This window comes from Felis catus, chromosome C1, assembly GCF_018350175.1.
Source record: "Felis catus isolate Fca126 chromosome C1, F.catus_Fca126_mat1.0, whole genome shotgun sequence".
Lineage (NCBI taxonomy): Eukaryota > Metazoa > Chordata > Mammalia > Carnivora > Felidae > Felis > Felis catus.
In genome coordinates this window covers 32,940,881-32,964,156 of record NC_058375.1, presented here as the reverse complement: position 1 = coordinate 32,964,156, position 23,276 = coordinate 32,940,881, and the positions used below count along the sequence as shown (strand labels likewise).

The 23,276-nt window shown below is 34.9% G+C and overlaps 1 protein-coding gene and 1 long non-coding RNA gene across 14 annotated transcripts in view; one reads left to right on the top strand and one right to left on the bottom strand.

Moving 5' to 3' along the window:
• LOC109502268 overlaps nucleotides 1–11,769 on the bottom strand; it is a 43,477-nt gene extending 31,708 nt beyond the window's left edge. The window contains exons 1-3 of one of the 3 annotated variants that reach the window (XR_002744439.2): nucleotides 11,379–11,769; nucleotides 4,357–4,472; nucleotides 4,078–4,134 (exon numbers count right to left, since the gene is read on the bottom strand). This is a non-coding gene — a long non-coding RNA (uncharacterized LOC109502268). The remainder of the gene's footprint in view (nucleotides 1–4,077; nucleotides 4,135–4,356; nucleotides 4,473–11,378) is intronic. The other 2 variants (XR_006584216.1, XR_002744438.2) reach the window with 2 other exon arrangements.
• FOXJ3 (forkhead box J3) overlaps nucleotides 1–23,276 on the top strand; it is a 147,952-nt gene that overhangs the window by 62,053 nt on the left and 62,623 nt on the right. For 9 of the 11 annotated variants that reach the window (XM_023258564.2, XM_023258563.2, XM_003989956.6 and 6 more), the window contains one exon: nucleotides 1,160–1,234. In XM_023258564.2, the coding sequence (XP_023114332.1) occupies nucleotides 1,160–1,234 (75 nt within the window). Of the gene's footprint in view, nucleotides 1–1,159; nucleotides 1,235–11,711; nucleotides 11,884–23,276 lie in introns of all 11 variants that reach the window. The other 2 variants (XM_045035633.1, XM_019836787.3) reach the window with 2 other exon arrangements.

The following is a 23,276-nucleotide window of genomic DNA, read 5'->3' as shown; positions in this document are numbered from 1 at the left end:
AGGCTTGAATTTATGTTCTATGGTCATCTTTTAAAAACTTTTTTAATGCCAGTATTACCCTGTGAGAGGGGAATTTTCATATAGGCATTATTATTAGAGTTCTGAATTTTATGTTAAAAAATAAAATAGACATTATGCCAAAATATGCCTCCTAAAATTCTAAGTAGTGGCTAAATGCAGTTGGAGTCCCTCTCTACCAAATACCTGGCCATTGTGGAACAAAATTTATGGAATGGATTTGGAGCATTTCATTAAAAAGAAATGGCCTTTGGTTATTTTCTATAAAAATTATGGCACAGTCCTACTTATTCATGAAAAGATTTCCTATTTCATAGATTCTTCAGGTCTTCAAGTGCATTTTCCTGTCATCCAAGATGGTTATTCTTTCTTGCCGCACTGAGGAATGTAGGTGTTCTTGCTAGCCCTCTGTAGCCAGTGTCTTCTCATGTAGTAATCTTCTCATTGTAGTAAGAACCTAATTGGCATTTATACACTCATTTTGTAATGGCACAGGGGAATTTTTTTCAGCGTTGATAATTTGAAACTTGGAAAGGTTAACGATTTTTTTCTTTTAATGTTTATTTTTGAGAGAGAGTGTGTGTGCACATGTGCATGAGCAGGGGAGGGGCAGAAAGAGAGGGAGACCCAGAATCTGAAGCAGGCTCCAAGCTCTGAGCTGTCAGCAGAGCCAGACGCGGGGCTTGAACTCACAAGCTGTGAGATCATGACCTGAGCTGAAGATGGACACTTAACCAACTGAGCCATCCAGGCACCCCCCCAGAAAGATTTAAATCTGAAGCTCATTTAAAAAGCTTATTCTACTTGAAATTGTATTCTATGCATAGAGATATTTAGACTCCTGATTCTGTTGTTGTTGTTTTACTTTTTTTTTTTTTTAAGTTTATTCTGAGAGAGACCGCGCAAGTGGGAGAGGGGCAAAGAGGGAGACAGAGAATCCTAAGCAGCCTCTGTGCTGCTAGCGCAGAGCCTAATGCAGGGCTCAAACTCATGAAAGCATGAGATCGTGACCTGAGCTGAAACCAAGAGTTGGACGCTTAACCAACTGAGCCAACCAGGCATCCCCTGATTCTGTTTTTAAAGATGGGATTTGGTTTTTTGGATTTCCAATGACCCTGTGTTTTCTCTTCTTTAATTTCAGAACTCCATACGACATAATCTGTCACTGAACAAGTGTTTCCTTAAAGTGCCTCGATCAAAGGATGACCCCGGAAAGGTAGGATTCATTATCTTAAGATAAAATAATTGGATACTTCATTATATCTGTTACCACGTTTGTATCTGAGTAATGTCTGTTATATATAGAGAAACAGAATTGGAATGAGAGCACTCAAGAACATGCCTAGTTCATTGATTAGGAACCTTCCTGATCCTTTTTCACTTCACCCTACCTCATCCCCATTTTAATTGGTAATCTTCAAGGACCAACTAGGCAGAGACAGCATTCTTTTTAAGCAGTCGAAGTTAGCTAGTGTAGAGCTGGTCTTCTGTTAAAGTTTAGTACTTCTAATCTTGTTTCTCTTTGGTTATTAAGTACTGTATATTAATTTAAATTTGGTTTTTGAACTGCTTGTCAGGAACCACAGTTTGTTATTTATTGCATGTAGGAGGTAGATTTGGTAGATCTTGACACCACATAGAAGTAATTCTTACCCTGAAATAAAATTGTATGTTCCTTGTTTTCTTAGTTGCTGTTTTTTCTTTTGCATTCCATTTATATCCTGCCACCAGTATACTTTTAGTATTTTATCTACAGAGACTTCTCCTCTTTTTGGTTTTAGTAGTCATATTAACTGCAGTGTTCCCTGAACTTGGTACTAGTTACTTGGCTTCTAAACCTCAGAGTACTCTGTTAGACCATAATTTCATTGTCATGATAAATTATTAGATTAGGACTTTGAGAGAGTGTATCTGTTGGCAAACATGCATTGTTGTTTGGCTGGAACCAGCCGGTGTTTTAAGCTAACCATCCCTGGAAGAATGTTTCTAAAATTTTAGTAAGCCTGGTTATGTTACCACCCTGCTTAAAAGTACTCCCCGTGTCTTGGAGATATTTCCTTGTGTTGTCAAATACCCTTTATGCTTTTCCTTGATCTGCCTTTCTAGCTATGATTCTCGTTCAAGACCCACTGTGAGGAACTACTTAAAGTTTCTCATGCCTTTCATATGATCTTCTCTTGCTGCACAAACTCTCTTTCTCTGCTTACCTGGCCTACTCCTTGGGTCTTTTAAGATTGAGCTACAGCATTACTTCTCTGAAGCTTTTCGTTTCCATGTACTTCAGCTGAGTTTGTTGTTCCCTCTTGATTTCCTATTACTTTGTCATCATTGCAGTAGCTTCTGACTGTTCGATTCTTGGGTTTACTACCTACAATGTATAGTAACTTTCACAAAGTAGCCAGTGCTGTCTTTCAGAAATGTTAAGCTAATCACATGTTTTCTGTGTTTAAAATCTTCATTGTTTATCTACTGTCCTTAGGTTAAAGTCTAAACTTATGAGGGTAGGGAATCATGTATATTGTTCACTTTTTAGCTCCAGTTGCTTGGACAGTAGCTGGTGGCACTGAGGGAGGACACACTCTTGTTGAATGAATGAATGTATTGTATCCTCTTCTAGATGGTTAATTTCTTGAGGTTAGAGATGGAGAGTTACTCATTTTCACTATAAAGCAGGCACTCTTAAAAAATGGATGTTTTCTATAGCACCTTCTGTGACCTGCCCCATTAAGTTGGTTCTCAGTAAGATTGAATAAATTATTACTATAGTCTAGTTATTTGGTCCAATTTATTATTTGTGTTCATAATTCTCCAAGGTTTTGTTTCTTTTCTTTAAAGCAGGCTTATTTGTAAAAAAAACAATAATAATAATGAATTGTAACTTTTTATATTTGCTTCATTACAGTTTTGGGGGGCAGTGAGTATATATGAAATCTCAATGAAAATGTTCTTAAGAGTTTAGAGATTATTTTATTAGAGTTCTTTGAGGGCACTAATTGGATTTTATAAATATTTGGTTCAGATTTAATTTTTACATGAGGTTTAAATCATTAAAAAAATAAACCAACACACCTGAGTGCTTTACTATATTATGTACTAAGTCTTAACCAGTTGGAGATCTATTTTAAAAAGCTTGTGCTGTCAGGTTTTCTTTTGTGCAGAACCTAAAACTTTTCTCCACCTTTAATTAAATAGTGTCATGGATAAGGCAGATGTAGAAAACATATGTTACTCTTCAACTATTCTTTTTGAATCAGAATTGTCTTAACATGCAACCAAAACAAAATGCAGAAATAAATAGAATCCTGAGAAGTTAATAACAGATTTCAACTTTTACCATTAGTCTCCAGTTTTAAAGTTTGTTTTAATCAAAATGCATCATTGTTATCATTGATTTGGGTCAAAATAGTAAATACCATACATTTAATCTTATAAAGTATAGTATATTAATAATAGGTACATTTTTTTTCCAGTCTCAAGGTGAGATTTAAATACCCATTGTTCTTATTTATTTTGGTCAGAAGTAAATGTTGTAAATCTCATCTTATAAAATTTATATGAATCAAATCATTTTAATTTTTGATATCAAAATATGATTTTTGTTTAAAAATCCCATTGCCTAAAAAACATTTTGAAAAACTTCGGATCTAGCCCATTTGATAGAAGAGGAAACTCAGGCCCGTAAACGAGGGATGACTTGTCCAGGTTTAGTGTGGAATTAGAGCCCAGTTGGCCAGACTTACTTGCAGTCACAGTAACCCAACTACAGACCAACTGAAGGGACTAAACATCTACAGGATGAGCTGGAGCCTGGTTCTACCATGAATGTCTCTTTACATCCCTTAGTTCTGCTAACTTCTCGGATGGCTTCTTTTTTCATCCCAGTTAATGGCAGAGATGACCATCAGCAGCTTCTGGCTTCTATTCTCCTAGTTTATTCTGGCTTCTGTTCTACTAGTTTACTAACCCTTAGCAGAAGGGGGGTGTTTGGTGTCCTCCCCCACCGAGTCACCTGGAATATAGCAAACATCTTAGAATGCCTGCTGAGCAAGCAGAACATACCTGGTTTCTTGGTTCCTTGTTTCTTAGACTAATGCTTTTTCTGCTGTACCAATCTTCCTTGAGAGGGAGACCAAAATGTTAGTTAAGTTTTGGTACTTATGAATTGTTTTTTCTTTTTGTATTACAGTGTTTCCTGGCATTTGAGGAGCTTTTCCAAAACCACCCTCACCACAGTGGGAGAAAACCATTGAGCCAAGGTGGGGTGGGAGTAGTTTTCGGTCTTGGGTATGGGGTGGACTTTAACCCCTTAGGATTTTACTAGCTGCTGCCATGACTCACATTGGGTCCAAGAGGTAGAGGTAGAAGTAGTGTGTCCAGCGTCTTTTTCCCTCTATTTTCATTTGTATGGCTTCCTGTTCAGTGGATTACCGGAGAGATATGAAGGCCGACCTAAACTTGGAAGAGTGTTGATGAATTACAGATATTTGTATATGACTAGTTATTCCTGATTCACTTCTTCATTTTCTAGAAATCTTTGTCATAAAAGCCCTTAAAATTTGAATCTCTCCCATGTACATGAATGGGCTGACATTGATTTTCCTATGTTCCCTTAAACTAATTTCAAATAGCCACATTATACTTTCTTTAAAAAGAAACATAAAATGAAATTACATTTTGCAGCCATAACTCTGTCTTTTGTGGGACAGATTTCTATTTTCTCTCCCCCAACCCCCTTTAAAGTTTATTGATTTATTTTGAGAGAGACAGAGCAAGTGGGGGAGGGGCAGAGAGAGAATTTCAAGTAGGCTCCATGCTGTCAGTGCAGAGTCTGATGTGGGGCTTGAACTCTCATGTATGGTAAGATCATGACCTGAGCCGAAACCAGGGGTGGGACACTTAACCGACTGAGCCACCCAGGTGCCCCTCTTTTCCCTTGATTACAACCATGTTTCTATATGTTTTAGTCCATCTCCATTTTTTTAAAAATTATTTCTGCCTTTAATCTCTTCTCTTTTCATTAGCTTCATTTTCTATATTTTTGTCTGTTTTTTTAATCTAATTGTTGTTGTTGTTAAAGTCTTCTTATCCTGCCTTTTATTCACACATGCCTCTTAATTAACTTAAAGGAAGGTAAATATTTTCACATTTTGGGAAAACAGAGCCTATCAGCTAAATTTACTTAAAAAAAATGTCTTTCTTTGCTTTCTACCTTCATCATTTCTCAATCCTTTTCCCTCTTCTCCAACTCAGAAAAATGGTACTTTGATTTTAAAGGAAATGAAAGATAATAGGAAGTGGTTTCAATAATTGCATAATTAATTAGCAATAGTGGGTTCTAATAGAACTGAGGTGATAGCTAAGAATACCCCGTGAAGACCACCTGTCTGTTCTGTTCTGGGAAAGATAACTTCAGTGAATTCATAGTAAGAAGAGCTTTTTGGGGCTGGTGGAGGTGATGCTTTTTCTTGCCCGGGGATGGGAAAGTTGTAAAGGCTTCGTGGCTGTGAATATTGGAGTCTCCTGGTTTGTGAGGAAACAACAAACTCAGCTGCTAGAAAATGAACTTTTGGAAGTTCTGAGACTGTAATTTTTTTCTATTCTTGTCCTCTGTCATGATATGGAGACCATAGCTTAGTTGACTGATCTCTTGTTTTCAAAGGGTATTCTTTTTTTGGCCTTATTAGTATTGTGTTGTATTTATTTATAAATTGTCTCTTATTTGTTGGTATCCTGTTTTGGTCACTTTATTTGTTAAAAGATGTAGAAAAAAATGGAGAGGTTTGAAAGTACATAAGATACAACATTAAGTGATTTAACAGTGTTGTAGCAATCACAGGTGTGTACCGTAAAGAAGGAAGATACGAGTGTAATTTTAATACTAATCTTAAAGTAGGTGTATGATTTTTGTGAAGGAGTAGTTAACTTCTTATCTTTGTCTTTGTGTAAAACCAAACAGGAAATAGGCTTTAAAGACAAAAGCAAGAGTTTGGTTAGACAAAAATAAGGGCATCTTATTTATTTGATTGAAAAAAAACACTGGTAGGGTTCCAAGGGATGTTTTAGAGTTTGCCACTTCTGAAGCATTTTAAGGATAGATGAAATTCTTAATCTTTGTGATTTTAACTCATGGTAGGTAAGAGCCCCACTTGAAGGCTGAGAACAGGACATGATCAAGTTGAGCTGAGGGACTAGTGAGAACAAAGTTGGGATAGAATCAGGAGTTAAGGGAATTAATGTAAGTACAGTAGTCACCCCTTATCTGCAGGGGATATATTCCAAGACCCCCAGTGGATGCCTGAAACCATGGATAGTACGGAGGCTATATACTATGTCTTTTTCCTATACATACATACCTATGATAACATTTAATTTACAAATTAGGCACAGTAAGAGATTAACAATAATAACTAATGGTAAAATATTAACAATTTTTATAATATACTATGATAAAAATTATGTGAATGTCATGCCCCCCCACAAATATCTTATTATTATCTATTCCCCCTTGTTCTTGTGATGATTGTGAGATGATAAAATGCCTGCCTGCCTGCCTGATGGGATGAAGAGAGGTGAATGATGTAGGTATTGTGGTATGTCGCACTGGGCTACTCTTGTCCTTCTGACGATGTCAGAAGGAGGGTCATCTGCTTCTGGACCATAGTTGTGACAAACTGCAGAATGTGAAACTGGGGATAGGGGAGGGACTAGTGTACTCTTATGAGGTCCAAGAATGACAAAAAGGATTGGTACCATGAGTGCATTTTAAGGCAAAGGTGGATTATGAATGTAAGACCGTTCATTAGACAAACCACGATTAGAAAGCCCAGAGTGAGCACAGGCATTTGAAGAGGTTTGAAAGATTGAGTGAAGTAAGAGATATGAGGGTCATACTCAGAGAGAGAGAGAGAGAGAGACCGCATTGCAGAAATCAACAGAAGTGCTGCCATAGAGCCTTGACAGTATACTTAGGGCAGTTTAGAGTGGCCTTTTATTTGCACCATACCATATTCTCTCTTCTCTTTTTAAGGGTGGGAGGTAACATTTTGTTGTTGCTGGCCTCCTGTTTTCTTTTCCGTATCTAAACTACTTTAAAAAATAGTATTTTGCCAACAAATTAATTTAAAAAATTATATATGGTAAAATTTACTTTTTGGTGTATAATTCTAGATGTTTTGACAAATGGATACAATTTAACCAACACTATCATCAAGCTGTGGAATATTATTGTCCGTTGGTAGTCAGCCCTTTCCTCCACTCCCAGGTCACTATTGATCTGTTTTCTGTCCCTGTAATTTTGCCGTTTCCAGAAGTTCATATAAGTGAGACTCATAAAGTAGGTAGCTTTTTGAGTCTGGCTTCTCTCACTTAGCATTATGCATTTGAGTTCCATCTATGTTGTTGTATTAGCAGTTCATTCTGTTTTATTGTATATATTCCATTGTTTAGATTTACCACATTTAATCACCATTTGAAGAACATGTGGGTTGTTGCCAGCCATAATTTCATTTGACCATCAAATTCTTTTCTTTTAGGCTTAGACTCAGTAATTAATTTGGCAAATACTAAGATACAGGACAATGTTGAATTAATCTAAACTAATAACCTGTAATAGTCATACTAAACTGCTTTGTGGGTTATATTAAATATAGGTGAGCATTCTGTCTCTTGCAAATCAGTTGTGATACAGTAAACTTTATTTATTTCCAGCTTAAAAAATTAATTTCCAAAAGGACTTAGGGCACTGATGATTTAAAAACAAGATATGGCCAACTATTAATCACTTACTAGAGCATATTATTTTTAAGTATCCTTAACATTTAAGGATATACTATAATTGATATGCTAATTACATATTTTTAATTCAGTGATTAAGAGTAAATTCCTTAACAGTCTTTCCTGAGCAACACTTAGCTTAATTTGATAATCAATATATTTAAAAGTAATAAAAACCTTCACTTGTTCAGCAAGAATATTCCAGGGAACTGAGCTGGCATCAGGATAATTTTTGTCCATACATTCATTTAGCCAACTAGCCAGCCACGCTGCCTGCCTTTGAGTGCCTCTTGTGTATTCGACTGCTTATAGTCTGTTTTTGTGGTCTGAGTAGAATGACTGTTTAACTTCTGGTCCAAACTAGAGATTGCTAAGAATGAAAGGGGGCACTATTCGTAATTATGCTTAGGAAACAGGTATAAACCAAGACAAACTGGGAAGTATGTTCACTCTGTATGGTACATGCAACTGCTGTACCGTGGAACTATGGGCAGTTACCAGGCAGTTACCAGCATCCTAAGATGTTGGAAGGTAAACAAAACAAAACAAAACAAAACAAAACAAAATTTTTAAACTGATTTGCAAATCTAAACTGGGAGAGAAATAAAACATTGAGACAAAATATAAAGTATAAAGCCAAAAAAGTCAGGGACAAAAAGCATCCAGTATTGTGTCTGAGGCTCTTGATGATGTGCATTGAGAGATGAGGATGAGCAGAGAATAGTCTGTGATGATTCACTTTACCAGCGAACCATGTATACTTGGCAGTAGGGTTCGTTAAAACATAAAATTCACAGATTTAGCCATTTGGAATGGTTAGCAATTTATGATAGGGACTGTTTTCCCCAGGAGTATGAAATAAATAGTAACTTCTTATGTTTATATTTAATCAGATAATGGCATTAAAAAATATTTTATTAAAAAAAATTTTTTAATGTTTACATATTTCTGAGAGAGAGAGAGAGAGAGAGAGAGAGAGACAGAGAGAGAGAGAGAGACAGAGCATGAGCAGGGGAGGGGCAGAGAGAGAGGGAGACACAGAATCCGAAGCAGGTTCCGGGCTCTGAGCTGTCAACACGGAACTCGACACAGGGTTCAAGCGCCCAACCTACTGAGCCACCCAGGCACCCCAAAACGATTTTTTTAAAGTGATCTCTACACCTAACTTGGGACTCGAACTCACAACCCTGAGATCAAGAGTTGCACGCTTTTCCAAGTGAGCCAGCCAGGTACCCCATGTGGGATATCTTGAAGTTGGCAGTTGATTGTTTTTGGAAGATGTGTTCAAAGCTGTACAATTCTAGTTTGTGATCTTTGGGATTTTGCGCACTAAGACATTGCAGTTTTCTCCCTCAGGAGGACATTAACCTGCTGTACCAGAATTGTTGACATGAATTAATAACAATTCTACATCTGTATACTACTTTACAGATTAGGGAGTTACTTATAGGTATTATCTCAATCTTTAGAATAAACCCCAGTTTTAGATGGTGATCTTTAAGCCCATGGTAGAGTTTTCCATAGAAGATTAGTTTTTGTAAGTGTCACATAATGGAACTTCATGTAGATGAAATCATTCAGTATACAGTTGATCCTTGAAAACACAGATCCACTTATACATGGAATTTTTCAAGAAATAAAGTACTTTAAGTGTATTTTGTTTTTCTTACGTTTGTTTTAAACATTGTTTTCCTCTAGCTTACTCTATTGTAAGAATACAGCGTATAATACATATAACACAAAATGTGTTAATTAACTGTTTATGTTATCAGTAAGCCTTCTTCTGGTCAACAGTAGGCTATTAGTTAAGGTATGGGAGAGTCAAAAGTTAAATTTTGATGAACATGCCCCAAAGCATGTTCTCAGGGCAACTGTATTTTCTGTTTATGTCTGACGTCTTTCAGTAATGTCTGTGATGCTATTGCATATGTCAGTTTTTGTTTATTATTGCTAAGTAGTATTCCATTTATTCGTGGATCTGTTGATGGACATTTGGGTAGTTTTCATTTTGGGACTATTAAGAACAGGCTACTAAGAAATTCTTGTACAAGTTTTCTGTGGACATGTGCCTTCATTTCTGTAGAATAATACAGTATTTGTGTCAAAGGGCAGGTGGAAGAGTAACTTTATAAGAAACTGCCAAATCCTTTTCTGTAGTAGTTGTGTATTTTAAATTCCCAATAGCAGTGCATGAGAATTTCAGATGCTCCACATCCTGGTTAACAGGTGGTGTCAGCTATCTCTTTAGTTTAGCCATGTTGGGGGGTATGAGGTGGTATCTTGTTATGGTTTTATTTTGAATTTTTTCATGTTGAGCATCTTTCTATGTGCCTACAGGTCATTTGTATATTCTCTCTTCTCATGGTTCCTTTAAAGTCTTTTGCCCTTTTTTTTTCTTTTTAAAATTTGGTTGTCATTATTACTGAGCTGTAGGAGGGTTTTGTTGTTTTTTAATGTATTCTGGATACGTTTTTTCTTAGATTTAAATTTTGTAAATATTTTTTCAGACTGGTTTGCCTTTGTTTTTATAATAGTGTCCTTAAAATGAGTAGACATTTTGGCTTTTGATGAAGTCTAATTTACCAATTTTTAATTTAATGATTAGTGACTTTTGCGTTGAGGAAATCAGCCAAGGCCATAATGATATTATCCTCTATTTTCTTCCGTAGATCTTACATTTTTTTAATTTTAATTTTAATTTTTTAAATTTTATAAAGTAATCTCTATGCCCAGCGTGGGACTTGAACTCAGGACTCTGAGATCAAGATTTGCCTGCTCTACCGACTGAGCCAGCCAGGCACCCCAGATTTTATGGTTTTAGAGTTAACTTTTAGGTCTGTAACTCATTTGAAATTAATATTTGTGTATGATATGTTTAATCTTCCTGTTGATTTGTCTTTTATCTTTATGAAATGTTCTTAAAATACTCTTTGTTTTGAAGCTTACTTTTTCTTATCCTAATATAACCACTACAGTTTTCTTATGTAGCTTTACGGTATATATTTTCTAGTATTTTGCTGTTGACCTGTACATGCTTTTGTATTTAAAGTATGTCTCTTACAAACAGCATGTAGTTATTGGCTCTTGCCTTTTAAATCCAGTCTAACAATCTCTGCCTTCTAGTTGGGGTGCTTAGTCCATATAATATGATTATTCATATGGTTGCAATTTGTTTTTCTTTTGTTTCTTTGTTGCTTCATTTCTGCAACCTTTGGGATTAATCAAATAGTTTAAAGTACTCTCTTTTATCTCCTTTATTGACTTAACTGTGCTCTTTTTATTTTTTGTTAGTCATGCTAGAGCTAAATGTGTAATACTAACTTACCAAAGTCTAGAGGTAATATACCACCTTTCACTTCATATTTCATACTTCATAACATTTACTACTTACCTTTTCCCACCCACTTGACAAATCCAATAACCTTAGAACAGTACAGTTCTATTTATTTATCTTTTTCTTTCTTTGTGCTGTCATAGCTTATACTTTTACTTACGACACAAGTCTCACCGTAGGATTGTTTTATTTGCTTTAGATAGCAGTGTTTTACGGAAATCATGCTGAAGAAAATATTTTCCTAATTATTTACCTTCTCTGATGTTCTTTTCTGTAAATCCAAGTTTCAAGCTGATCTCTTTCCCCTTTAGCCTAATACCATCCTTGGGCATTTTTTATAGTGCACGTCTGCAGAAAACACATTTTGTTGGCTCTTATTTATCTGAAAAGGTCTTTATTTCATCCTCTGAATACTTTTTCTGGATGTGGAATCTTCAGTTTGCAGGGTTTCCCCCACCTTTCAGAACTTTGAAGATGTTCTGTTGTACTTAGCCTTCCTTATTTCTGGTGAAAAGTCAGGTGTCATTTGTATTTTTATTCCCCTGTACCTGTAGTAGACCCATCTTATCCATGGATTTGCTTTCAGCAGTTTCAGTTACCCGTGGTCAGCTGTGTTCCTGAAGCAGATGATCCTCCTTCTGACGTATCGTCAGAAGGTCAGTGGTAGCCTCATGCTGTGTCACAATGCTTACGTCATTCACCTCACTTCATCTCATCATATAGGCATTTTATCATCTCACATCATCGCAGGAAGAAGGGTGAGTATGGCACAATAAGATATTTTGAGAGAGAGACCACATTCATATAACTTTTATTATAGTATGTTATAATTGTTCTACTTTATTATTATTGTTGTTAATCTTTTATGGTACCTGATTATTATTTTTATTTTTTATTGTGCCTAATTTTTAAATTAAGCTTTATCATCGGTATGTGTGTATAGGAAAAAAACATAGTATGAATAGGGTTTGATGCTATCCAGTTTCAGACATCTGCTGTGGAGGTCTTAGAATGTATTTCCTGTAGATAAGGGGGGCTGTGGTAATGTGCCCCCTTGTTCTCCCCTCTCTGTCTTTTGTGGTTTCCAAGATTTTTCTCTATTTTTAGATTGAAGGAGTTTGTGCCCCAGTGTAATTTTCTTTGTATTTATTCTGCATGGGATTTGCTTATCTTCTAGGATCTACAAAAAGAGGTTTTCATCTAAATTTGGGATATTTGGGTCATTAGTTTTTTCAAAAAATTAGGGCCCTCTTTTCTTCTAGTCCAGTTAAAATACAGACTTAAAATAAAGTAAAATAAAATATAGACTGTTTGGGGCACCTGGGTGGCTCAGTCATTTAAGCATCTGACTCTTAATTTCGGCTCAGGTCATGATCTCATGTTTCATAAGTTTGAGCCCCACATGGGGCTCTGCACAGATAGTGCAGAGTCTGTTTGGGATTCTCTCAACTCCTTTCTTTTCTCTGCCCCTCCCCAGAAATGACTGACATCATTTCATAGGTCACTGAGGCTTTATTTTCACTTGTTCTTTTTTCTTTTTATTCCTCATATTAGATCATTTTTACTGATCTGTCTTCAGGATTTCTCTTTCACTTTGTCCTATCTGTTAAACATGTCTGGTGAACTTTTTATTCCGGTTACTGGATTTTTAAATCTAGAATTTCCATTGGTCTTTTTTGGGTATGTTCACAGATAATTGGTGAAATTAGTTTAATCAAATGCTTTGATGCTGGACATTAGGGCTTTTTTGTTTGTCCTAGCCAGTTCCTGGACCTGAGACATGCCCAGGAGCTTCTGCTTCATTGTGTTTTTTGTTTCTTTGGTTTTTTTTTTCATTTTTATAGTAAGAAGATATGTAGTACTGCCCTGATCTGTACAGGGTTTAGGCAGCTCATGAACCTAGTTTATTCTTTCATCTGATTTCTTACATCTTTGATGTTTTCAGATCCTGGGTTTTTAAAGAGTTGTTTTGTTTTGTTTTTGAGAGAGAGAGAGAGAGATCGAGTGAGCATGCACACAGGTTGCGGAGAGGGACAGAGAGTCCCAGGTAGGCTCCACACTCAGAATGGAGTCCAACATGGGTCTTGATCCCACAACCCTGGGGTCATGACCCAAGCCAAAATCAAGAGCTAGACGCTTAACCAACTGAGTCACCCAGGTGCCCCTGGATCCTGGGTTTTTATGTTTAAAACAAAGTTATTACAAGAAATGAGAATTTTAAGAAATAAAGTTATTTTAATGATAAGTTATATTACTGTGTTACTTCCAACTGGTCTCCTTCCTCTAATCTGTTTCTCTCTGCTCTATCTTCTGCAATGCTATCTTTAGCTATGATATGCAAGTAAAACCACAAACATGTCTCTATTGCCATATTTTCAACTCCAGCCCCCTGCTTCATGCCCCTAAAGTTATATTCAGGCTATACTGCATTATTTTTCTTCCATTTATGATGCAGTTTTATATCTTTTTATTTCTGAAGGTATTTTCATATCTTCATTGTGTTTAAAATAGTCTTTCTTTCCATCTTCTTCATCCTTTGGTGGCCAACTGAAATGTCCACATTACTCTGAACAGTGGGTAACAGTCTTTTTTCTCCCTGTAACAACTTTTCTTCCTTTCTGTTTATTTTCACCTCTCTTCTTGTTATTACCATAGCTCTTTGAGCATACCACTATTATAGTTCTTGAACGATGGTAGCTATCTGTATTTTTATTTGTTATACTCTGTTGTGAGTTTTTTGTTGACTAGGTTTGGGGATTGGGTCTTTGTACTTGACATCTTCATACCCCCATAGCACCGAGCATTTTATCTGTACATAGTGGCTGTTTAATAAACATTTATCACAAGAATGATATTTATCTTTTCCTAGTTAACCAAGAAGTGGCTGTTGTATGTTTCTTAAGGAAACTTTTCTAATTATGCATTAATTCTCTTGGTATTTTAAATTAAGGATGGTTTTTAGATGTTTAGAAGTTGTCACTTTATTTCTTCTTTTACTCTTTATTAGTAAGGCAGCATCAAGACAATTTATTTCATTTCTCAACATTAATTTACTAATACGAGTTTGAGAGAATCTTTGGAGTTCTTACTCTTCAAGTAGATGAACTGCTTGACTTTCTCTGACATTAATGACTAGTTAGAACTTGTATCAAAGACTGACATGGTCCAAAGAAATCAAGAGATTTGAGTTCTCTCTGGGCAATACTACTGACTTGGTTTTGTGAAAAGTGACTTTTGACTGTTAAGCATATCACTTTATTAGATTAGAGCTCTTGATTCTTATTTTTTCTTAAATATTTTTTATTGAGATCTAATTCACATGCCGTAAGATTTATCGTTTAAAAGCATATGAGTCAATGGTTTTTAGTATATTTGCAAAGTTGTGGGACCATCACCACTATCTAATTTCAGGACGTTTTTATTTTATCACCCCAAAAAGAAACCCTTCAGTAGTCATTAGTAGTCATCCTTCATTCTGCCTTTACTCTCCATCTCTATGGATTTGCCAGTTTGGACATTTTATGTGAATAGACTCATTGTATGTGGCCTTTTGTGTCTGGCTTCTTTCATTTAGCGTAAGATTTTCAGGGTCATCTATATTGAAGCATGTAGCAGTATTTCATCCCTTTTTTGTGCCTAAATCGTACTCTGTGATATGTATGAACATATCACAATTATTTATCTGTTCATCAATTGATGGACATTTGGGTTGTTTCTACTTTGGTTATTATGAAAAATGCTGCTATGATCATTTTTCTACAAGCTTTTGTATGAACATAATGTTTTCATTTTTCTACAAATGGGATTGCTGGGTCATATGTTTAATCTTTTGAGGAACTGCCATACTTTTCTGTAGGAACTATATGCCATTTTACATTTTCACAGTTATGAGGCTTCCAGTTTTTTCATACCCTTGCCAACCCTTTTGATTATGCCTTTTTGATTACAGCCATCCCAGTGGGTATGAAGTGGTATCTCATTCTCTTATGGGTTTGATTGCATTGCTCTAACGGTAAATGAGGAGTTTCATTTTTTCATGTGTGTATTGGCCATTCATATATCTCTTTTGGAGAAGTGTCTGTTCAGATCCTTTGGCCATTTTTTAATCAGGTTGTCTTTTGATTAGTGAGTTTTAAGTGTCCTTTATCTATTTTAGGTACAAGTCCAGTATCATATGTTTGTTGCAGGTTTCCTTCCATTGTGCAGGTGTGTTTTCACTGTCTTGATAGTGTCTATTGATAAAACACAGACTTTAAATTTTGATAAATTTATCAATTTTTCTTTGGTTGTTGTGCTTTTTGTGTCATATCTAAAAAGTCATTGACTAATCCCAGGTAATGAAGATTTATATTTCTTTTTTAAGAGTTATATACTTTCAGTTCTTACATTTAGGTCCCTGATCCATTTTGGGTTAATTTTTATGTATGCTGTGAAGAGGCCCAATTTCATACTTTTGCATGTGGATATCCAGTTTTCCCAGCACCATTTGTTGAAAAGACTGTTCTTTCCCCATTGTTTTATCTCAGTATTCTGTGGAAAAATCCTTTGGCTGTAAATATACAGGTTTATTTCTAGACTCTTAATTTGGATTACTATAATTTCATACTATTAAAATTAGGAGATGTGAATCTTCCAACTTTTTTCTTCGTTTTCAAGATTGTTTTGACTATTCTAGGTCAAATACATATTTATTTTAGGGTCAGCTTGTTAATTTCTACAAATAAACTGTGATTTTGATAGGAATTACATTGAATTAGAGATCAATTTGGGGTGTATTGCCATCTTAACAATATTAAATCTTCCAGTCCATGAGCACAATATATTTTTACATCCGTTATTCCTTTTAACTTGAATAAAATACTGGGTATGTATAAAAACAAGTAGAGCAGCAGTATCTATAGTCCCATGAACCTCTGGAAGTTCTGAATATTTTAACTATTTTAATAATTTTAGTGTATCTTCAAATAAGACATTTATTGGAGTTAAGCTTGGTAATCATTTATTAAATTATAACTTATGCTAGTTATTAAGCTTGGCTCTGGAGATACAAGGATGACTAAGAGATCACTGCCATTAAGACTTCTGGTCTACGGAGGAAATCACTTATAAAGATAATTTCATACAGTATATTAGGTTCAGAGATAAAGATTTCTTGAGAGTTGTTGGCCAGTCTTCACTGTGTAAAGCTTTTTGCTACATAAAAAAGTGATTATGAATTGTGTATTAGCACAACTTTTCCTAGTTGTGATAGCTTATAGAGAAGTTACAAATAAGTACCGTAAAGGTTCTTAAGACTTTGAATTTTGGATTGTTAGTATCAATAATACATTTTTAATGAATTTTCAGGATTTATGAATTAATAATTACAAAAAAACTTAGAATCAGCATGCCACCTAAAATATTGAAGGAAATAAACAGCATTCATGTAAAGCAAAAGAAAACCTAAAAAAAGAAAAAAATTCTCTTTAGCCATCTGGACTCCTTTCTTGCCCTTTTTTTTTTTTTTTTTTTTTAAACCTAGTCCTGTTTAATTTATTATTGTCTCATAGATCTGTGTGACTTTAGCACCAGAATTTGGCAATTCTGTTGAAGCCTGGGAACCCCTCTCAGAATAATACTTAAATTTAAATTAAATTAAATTAAATTTAACTTCATTTTTATTTTTTATTTTGCATGAGTTGGGGATACAGGCAGAGGGGAGAGAGACAGAATCCCAAACAGGCTCCATGCTCAGTGCAGAGTCCCACACAAGGCTCAGTCCCACAACCTTGGGATTATGACCTGAGTCGAAATCAAGAGTCAGACTCTCAACCAACTGAGCCACCCACGCTCCCCAGAATAATATTTTACTTAAGCCAGAATAATCAGGATGCAAAAGATAAACAGTTATATTAAAATTGTTATAAAAATATTATAACAAATTCATGATTCAGTAATCTACATGCTGCTTTAGTAACATTAAATAACAAAATTGAATGTGGCAGCGTAGTAGTAGTAGTATTTTTGAGTGTGGTAGCCTATTAAATAACAAAAGTGGAAATGAATAATGAGCAGTAATGACTGACCTTTTGAGACAAAAACTATTAATGTGACAGGAATCAAATTGATTTGTCATTTGTTCCTTACATTTGTAATGGAAGGACATGCTGAATTTTCAGCATTTTCTCCTTACCCGATTTCATAATGTCCCTGAATCCTGTGCAGAGACCCTTGCGGAGTTCATGAATGCCAGGTTAAAAATGCTATTTCCACTCTTTTCTCTGCCTAAAATTGTTTTTTATTCCCTTTTCCTCCTGCCGCATCTGATGATGATCAGCCTGAGATTTAGCTCACTTGTCTCACTTAGCACTTGCTGATTATTTACTTGCCTTTTATTTGCTAGTCACTATTCTGATGTATTTGGAATACATCAGGAAACTGAACAAAATTCTTTGCCCCTGAGAAACTTACAGCCTTATGGGAGAATGACAGTAAACAAATACATAAATTATATAGAATTATATAGAATGTTAGATAATTATAAATGCTGTAGAAAAATATGCAGTAGGATAAAGTGGATTCAGTATGCATTGCCATTTTCAAAAGAGTAATAAGCAAGGTAAGCTGATTGAGAAAATGACTTTTAACAAGAACATGGAAGTGGTGAGAGTTACCAATACAGATATCTTTTCCGTCTCCTTCACCACAGCTGAAGACTGACTTTTTTATTTGTATTCCTAGTGCTAATGTTGTGACTAGCACATACACAATCAGCCCTTCATGAACTGTCATTAAGAGAAAGGTTGTTCACCTTTCTTGTGTCTGTCCATAGTTTGAGAAGTTTAACCAGTTTGGGTGATTGAACATGTGTCATTTTCCCAGTGGTGGATTAGATAATATTCAGGTTATATCTAGGCATAGCTTGCTGTTCTTGCATTTACTTTCTGATAAGCCTTACTAAATGTAGTTTGGCTGTTATCATTAATCTTTTGTCTTTTTTTGTGCAGAGTACAAATAAAATAAATGTTAAATGAAAAGATAAAAGTTTAGGATCAGCCAAATTATTTAACTCTCTCAGGCACAGCTCTCTTCAGCAATCAGATGAAAGTTGTAATAGATTGTTTCAAAGGTCCTTTTCAGCCCTTAAAATTTAAGATTTGCCAAATATTTTTTTGCTTGCTGTTTGATAGAAATTGTAGGAGATGAGAAAGAATATTGGAAGAGTAATTTGAAGCAATATGTGGTCAAATACTGGAGGAGGAAATATTTTATATATATTTTATTTAATCCTCAGTACTTCATCAGAGTCCATTGGACCCGGTTCAGTTTTTGAGTATCTCTTTTGAGCAGTTTTGATTCATAAAGATGGTTATTTTATGACATATTCTTTCTTAGAAATTTTCTAAAGAACAAATAGAAAATTTATGTATTCAAAAAAATGAATAAAACTTATTCTCTCTTGCAATTACCATGTGATTCCTTTATAAATCTAACATGTATTATGGGATTTTATTGATCTTATTTTTCCTAAATCTTGAAATGATTGCATCTCCTTATTTCATCATTGCCCATCAGTCCACAATGCCCAGACACTAAAGTAACACGAAAACAAGTTTCAGTACATAACTAAAGGGTGAAAATTTACATATATATTTTTTGACTGGTAGAATTAAATTAGAAGTCAGTAACAAAAATATATTTTAAAAACCCCAAATTAGAAACTAAATGATACATTTCTTTCTTTTCTTTTTTTTTTTAATGTTTATTTATTTTTTGAGAGAGACAGAGACAGAATGCGAGTGGATTAGGGGCAGAGAGAGAGGGAGACACAGAATCCGAAGCAGGCTCCAGGCTCTGAGCTGTCAGCACAGCCCGACGCGGGGCTTGAACTCACGAGCTGTGAGATATCATGACCTGAGCCGAAGTTGGACGCTCAACCGACTGAGCCACCCAGGTGCCCCTAAATGATACATTTCTAAAGTACCTCTGGGTCAACAACAAAAATCACAAGGGATATTAGAAAGTATTTTGAACTGTATGATAATGAGAGGAGAATATATAAAAATTTGTGACATACAGCCAATGCATGTTGAGAAAGAAGCTTAAAACTTTAAATTAGAAAAATCAGAAGGGTCTGAAATCAGTTATGTAAGCATTTACCTTAAGTTAGGAAAATAAAGAGCAAATTCAACCCAAAGTAAGTGGAAGGAAACAATAAAGGTAAAATTAGAAATAAATAAAATAGAAAATGGACAAACAAAAGCAATGAAACCAGAAGCTGAAATACTTGAGGAAATAGTGATGCCAGTCTTCCAGAAACTATTAAAAAAATAGTGGATGAAGTAGCAGTTTACAGCTCATTTCATGAGTTCAGCATCACCATGATACCAAAGTCAGGCAAAGAAACAATAAGAAAACTACAGACCAATATCCTTTGTGAAAATAGACTACTCAAAAATCTTTAATAAAATAGCACCGAACTAAATTTATTGATACATAAAAAGAATACATCATGATCAAGTGGGATTTGTCCCAGGAATGCGATGCAGGTTAAAATTGGAAAACTAATTGATGTAACTCACCATGTAGTAGAAGAAAACAGAAAAATCATATCATCTTAAGTGTAGAAAAGTTTTGGCACTCATTCAGCAAACTAGGAATAAAAGGGAATTTCCTTAATTTGATTAAAGAAATCTATCAAAAACTTAACAATTTGCATCATATTTAATGATGAGAAACCGAATGCTTTCTCTCTGAGATTAAGAACAAAGATGTTGTGTTCACTGTTGTGCAACATTCTATTAGAGGTCCAAGCCAATGGAGTAAGGCAGGAAAAAGAAAAGACATCCATATTGAAAAATAGTAAGTGAAACTGTCTTTATTTGGAAGCAACATTATTGCATATATAGAAAATCCTAATCTATGGGAAAGCCCCTAGAACTAATAAGTGAGTTTAGCAAAGTCAGAAGATGCAAGGTCAGTATAATTTCTTTATATTACTGAGGAATGACTGCAAGTTAACAGAAGCAATTCCATTTACAGTAGCAAAATAATGAAATACTTGAGGGATATATTTTAACAAAATAAATATAGACCTGTTTACTCAAAACTGTAAAACATTACCAAGAGAAATAAAAGACCTAAATAAATGGAGAGATACAGCATGTTTGTGGAATAGAGGACTCACTGTTAGATGTCAGTCTTCCCCATATTGATTTATAACATTAATGCAATCCCAATAAAAATCCTAGCATACTTTTCTTCCCCTCCCCTCCCCTCCCCTCCCCTCCCCTCCCCTCCCCTCCCCTCCCCTCCCCTCCCCACCAACAAGCTTTGCAAGGAAATGCCAAGGACCTAGAATAAGCAAACAGTTTTGAAAAACAAAACAAAACATGAAGTTGTGGGACTTGCAGTGCCTGATTTCAAGACTTTCTACATAGCTACAATGATTAAGACACAGTGGTATTGGTATAAGGATAGACATGTAGATCAATGGAATAGAATAGAGTTCAGAAATAGACCCATGTATATATTCAGCTGATTTTTGATAGAGGTGCCAGTGTAATTTAGTGGGAAAAGGATATAGTCTTTCCAAGAAGTGGTGCTGTATATCTGGGTGGAAGAAAAATTTATATTGATCCTTATCTCAGACTTACGCAGTTAACCTTAAGTGGATGAGATACCTTAGCATAAAAATTAAGACTATTTTATAAAACATCTAGAAGAAAATGGAGGAAAATATTTGCCATGTTGGAGTAGGCAAATATATTTTTTTAAGCTAGACAAACAGCACAGACCACAAAATGAAAATTGATAATTGGGACTTGTTGAATTTAAGATTTTTGCTCCTTAGGTGATGCTGTAGTGAAGAGATAACCACAGACTGAGAGAAAATATTTATTATATATTATCTATCTATATCTATATCTTTTTATCTATCTATATCTCTTTTGTTACTCAAAAAATATTAAAAAATTCTTGCAATACAAATAACCCAAAGTTTTATAATCCAAATAAAACATGGGCAAAAGTTTTCAACACTTTGCAAAATGATACATGGATGGCAAGCACATGCAAAGATGCTGCCTACTATCATTATTCATTCAGGAAGCACACATAAAAATCACTGAGTTACAATGACAACTTCCACTATGTTGTTTGTCCTTGAAGACTTAAAATACTAAGTGTTGGTTAGGACATAGAGCAGCTGAACTCATGCATTGCTAGTCGGTGTGGAAAATAGTTTGACAGGTTGATTCCATTTATGTGAAATTTTAGAAAAGGGTGAATAATTTATAATGGAAGCTGATCAATGGTTGTATGGGATGGAGGTGGGGGCAAAGGAAAGGGAATTGCTTGCTGAGTCACAAAAAGGATCCTTTTGGGGTGATGGAAATGTTCTGTATCTTGATTTTGGTATTGCATGAGTGTATACATTTGTCAGAACTCCTTGAACTGTATATTTCAAATGGGTGTACTTCATTTAAAAATATATATACTCCAATGAAGTTGGTTTTAAAAATAAAATCACACAACAATAAACTGTTGTTTCCTACTTGTTGCACATGAGCCTAGAGTAGTAGGCCTTACTCTGGGAAGAAGTTAGATGAAATGTGTGTTTGTAGATAGGTTATATTTGGGCAGTTCAGTTTCTGTGAGAAATATTATTAAGGAAGAGCAAAGGTAACTGCTTTTTAAAGGTAGCTGAAAGGGACCTTTTGTGGTATGATATAGAACATAAAATTTATCATTGTAACCATGTAAGTGTATAGTTCAGTGGCATTAAGCATATTTACATTGTTGTACAACCATCGCCACCATCTATTTCCAGAACTCCTTCACTTCCCAGATTGAAACGACACCCACTAAATAGTAATTCTTCCTCTTCCCATCCCCCAGCCCATGGCAGCCACCATTCTACTTTCTGTGTCTGTGATTTTGACTATTCTTGGTACTTTATGTAAGTGGAATTACACCATGTCTTTTTGTGATTTACTTCACCTAGCATGATGTCATAATGGTTCACTCGTGTTATCGCATATATGACAGAATTGCCTTCCTTTTAAACATTGGATAACATTCCATTGTGTGTGTGTGCGTGTGTATGTGTGTGTGTATGTGCGTGTGTGTGTATACACCACATATTATCTATCTGTTGATGGACATTTGGGTTGCTTTTACCTTTTAACTATTGTGAATGATACTGCTGTGAACATGAGGATATGAATAGCTGTTCAAGTCCTTGTTTTTGATTCTTGTGGGTATATACCTTGAAGTGAAATTGATGGATCACATAGTAATTCTGTGTTTAATTTTTTGATAAACTGCCACTCATTTTCCAGTGACTGCACCATTTTACATTCTGTTAGTGATGCACAAAAGCTGCAGGTTGTCCACTTCCTTGCCAGCACATTTTATTTTATTTTATTTTATTTTATTTTATTTTATTTTATTTTATTTTATTTTATTTTATTTTATTTTATTTTATTTTATTTTATTTTATTTATTTATTGATTGATAATAGACATCCTAATAGGTGTGAAGTGGTATCTTGTGGTTTTCATTTGTGAAGGGAAATTTTAAGGTCATTTAATCCAAACCTGTGATTTTGCAGATGAAATTCAGTCAGTAGGTTAGCAAGAGCTACCTAAGGTGGACGATTTTACAATTTCTTTTGTGAATTTCAACGGTTTGTGTTTGCATTTAGGCCTTCAGGGTTTTGTGACTATATCCTAAATAGTTAGGCGTATGAACAATTTTTTTCTTTGTGATTAGCTACAGCCATCATATTTTGTGTGGAAGAATAGATACTTTTAAAAATAGTTTTATTAAAATGTTTAATAAGTCTGAAGTTTGGACAGTGAACGTTTTCCCCAGATTAACACACAAGTGTACACCATGAAAACAGCATGAAACACTGGAATTTGTCATTTCCATGAACATTAAACTATTGTTCAGCAAGTGTTGGTATTTGTCTTCCTGCTTTAATTTTCAACTTCTATAACAATGGAATATGAAACTTTTTTCCTTCTTTATTTTGCAACCTGCTAGCTGAACCTACTCAAAAATTATTGTTTTCATTTTTAGTGCTTAATTTCTGTAGTGTCTACATTTTACATGGTTCTTGGCAAGTTTATATCAGGTCTGCTAGATTCATTAGCTGAAACCACAG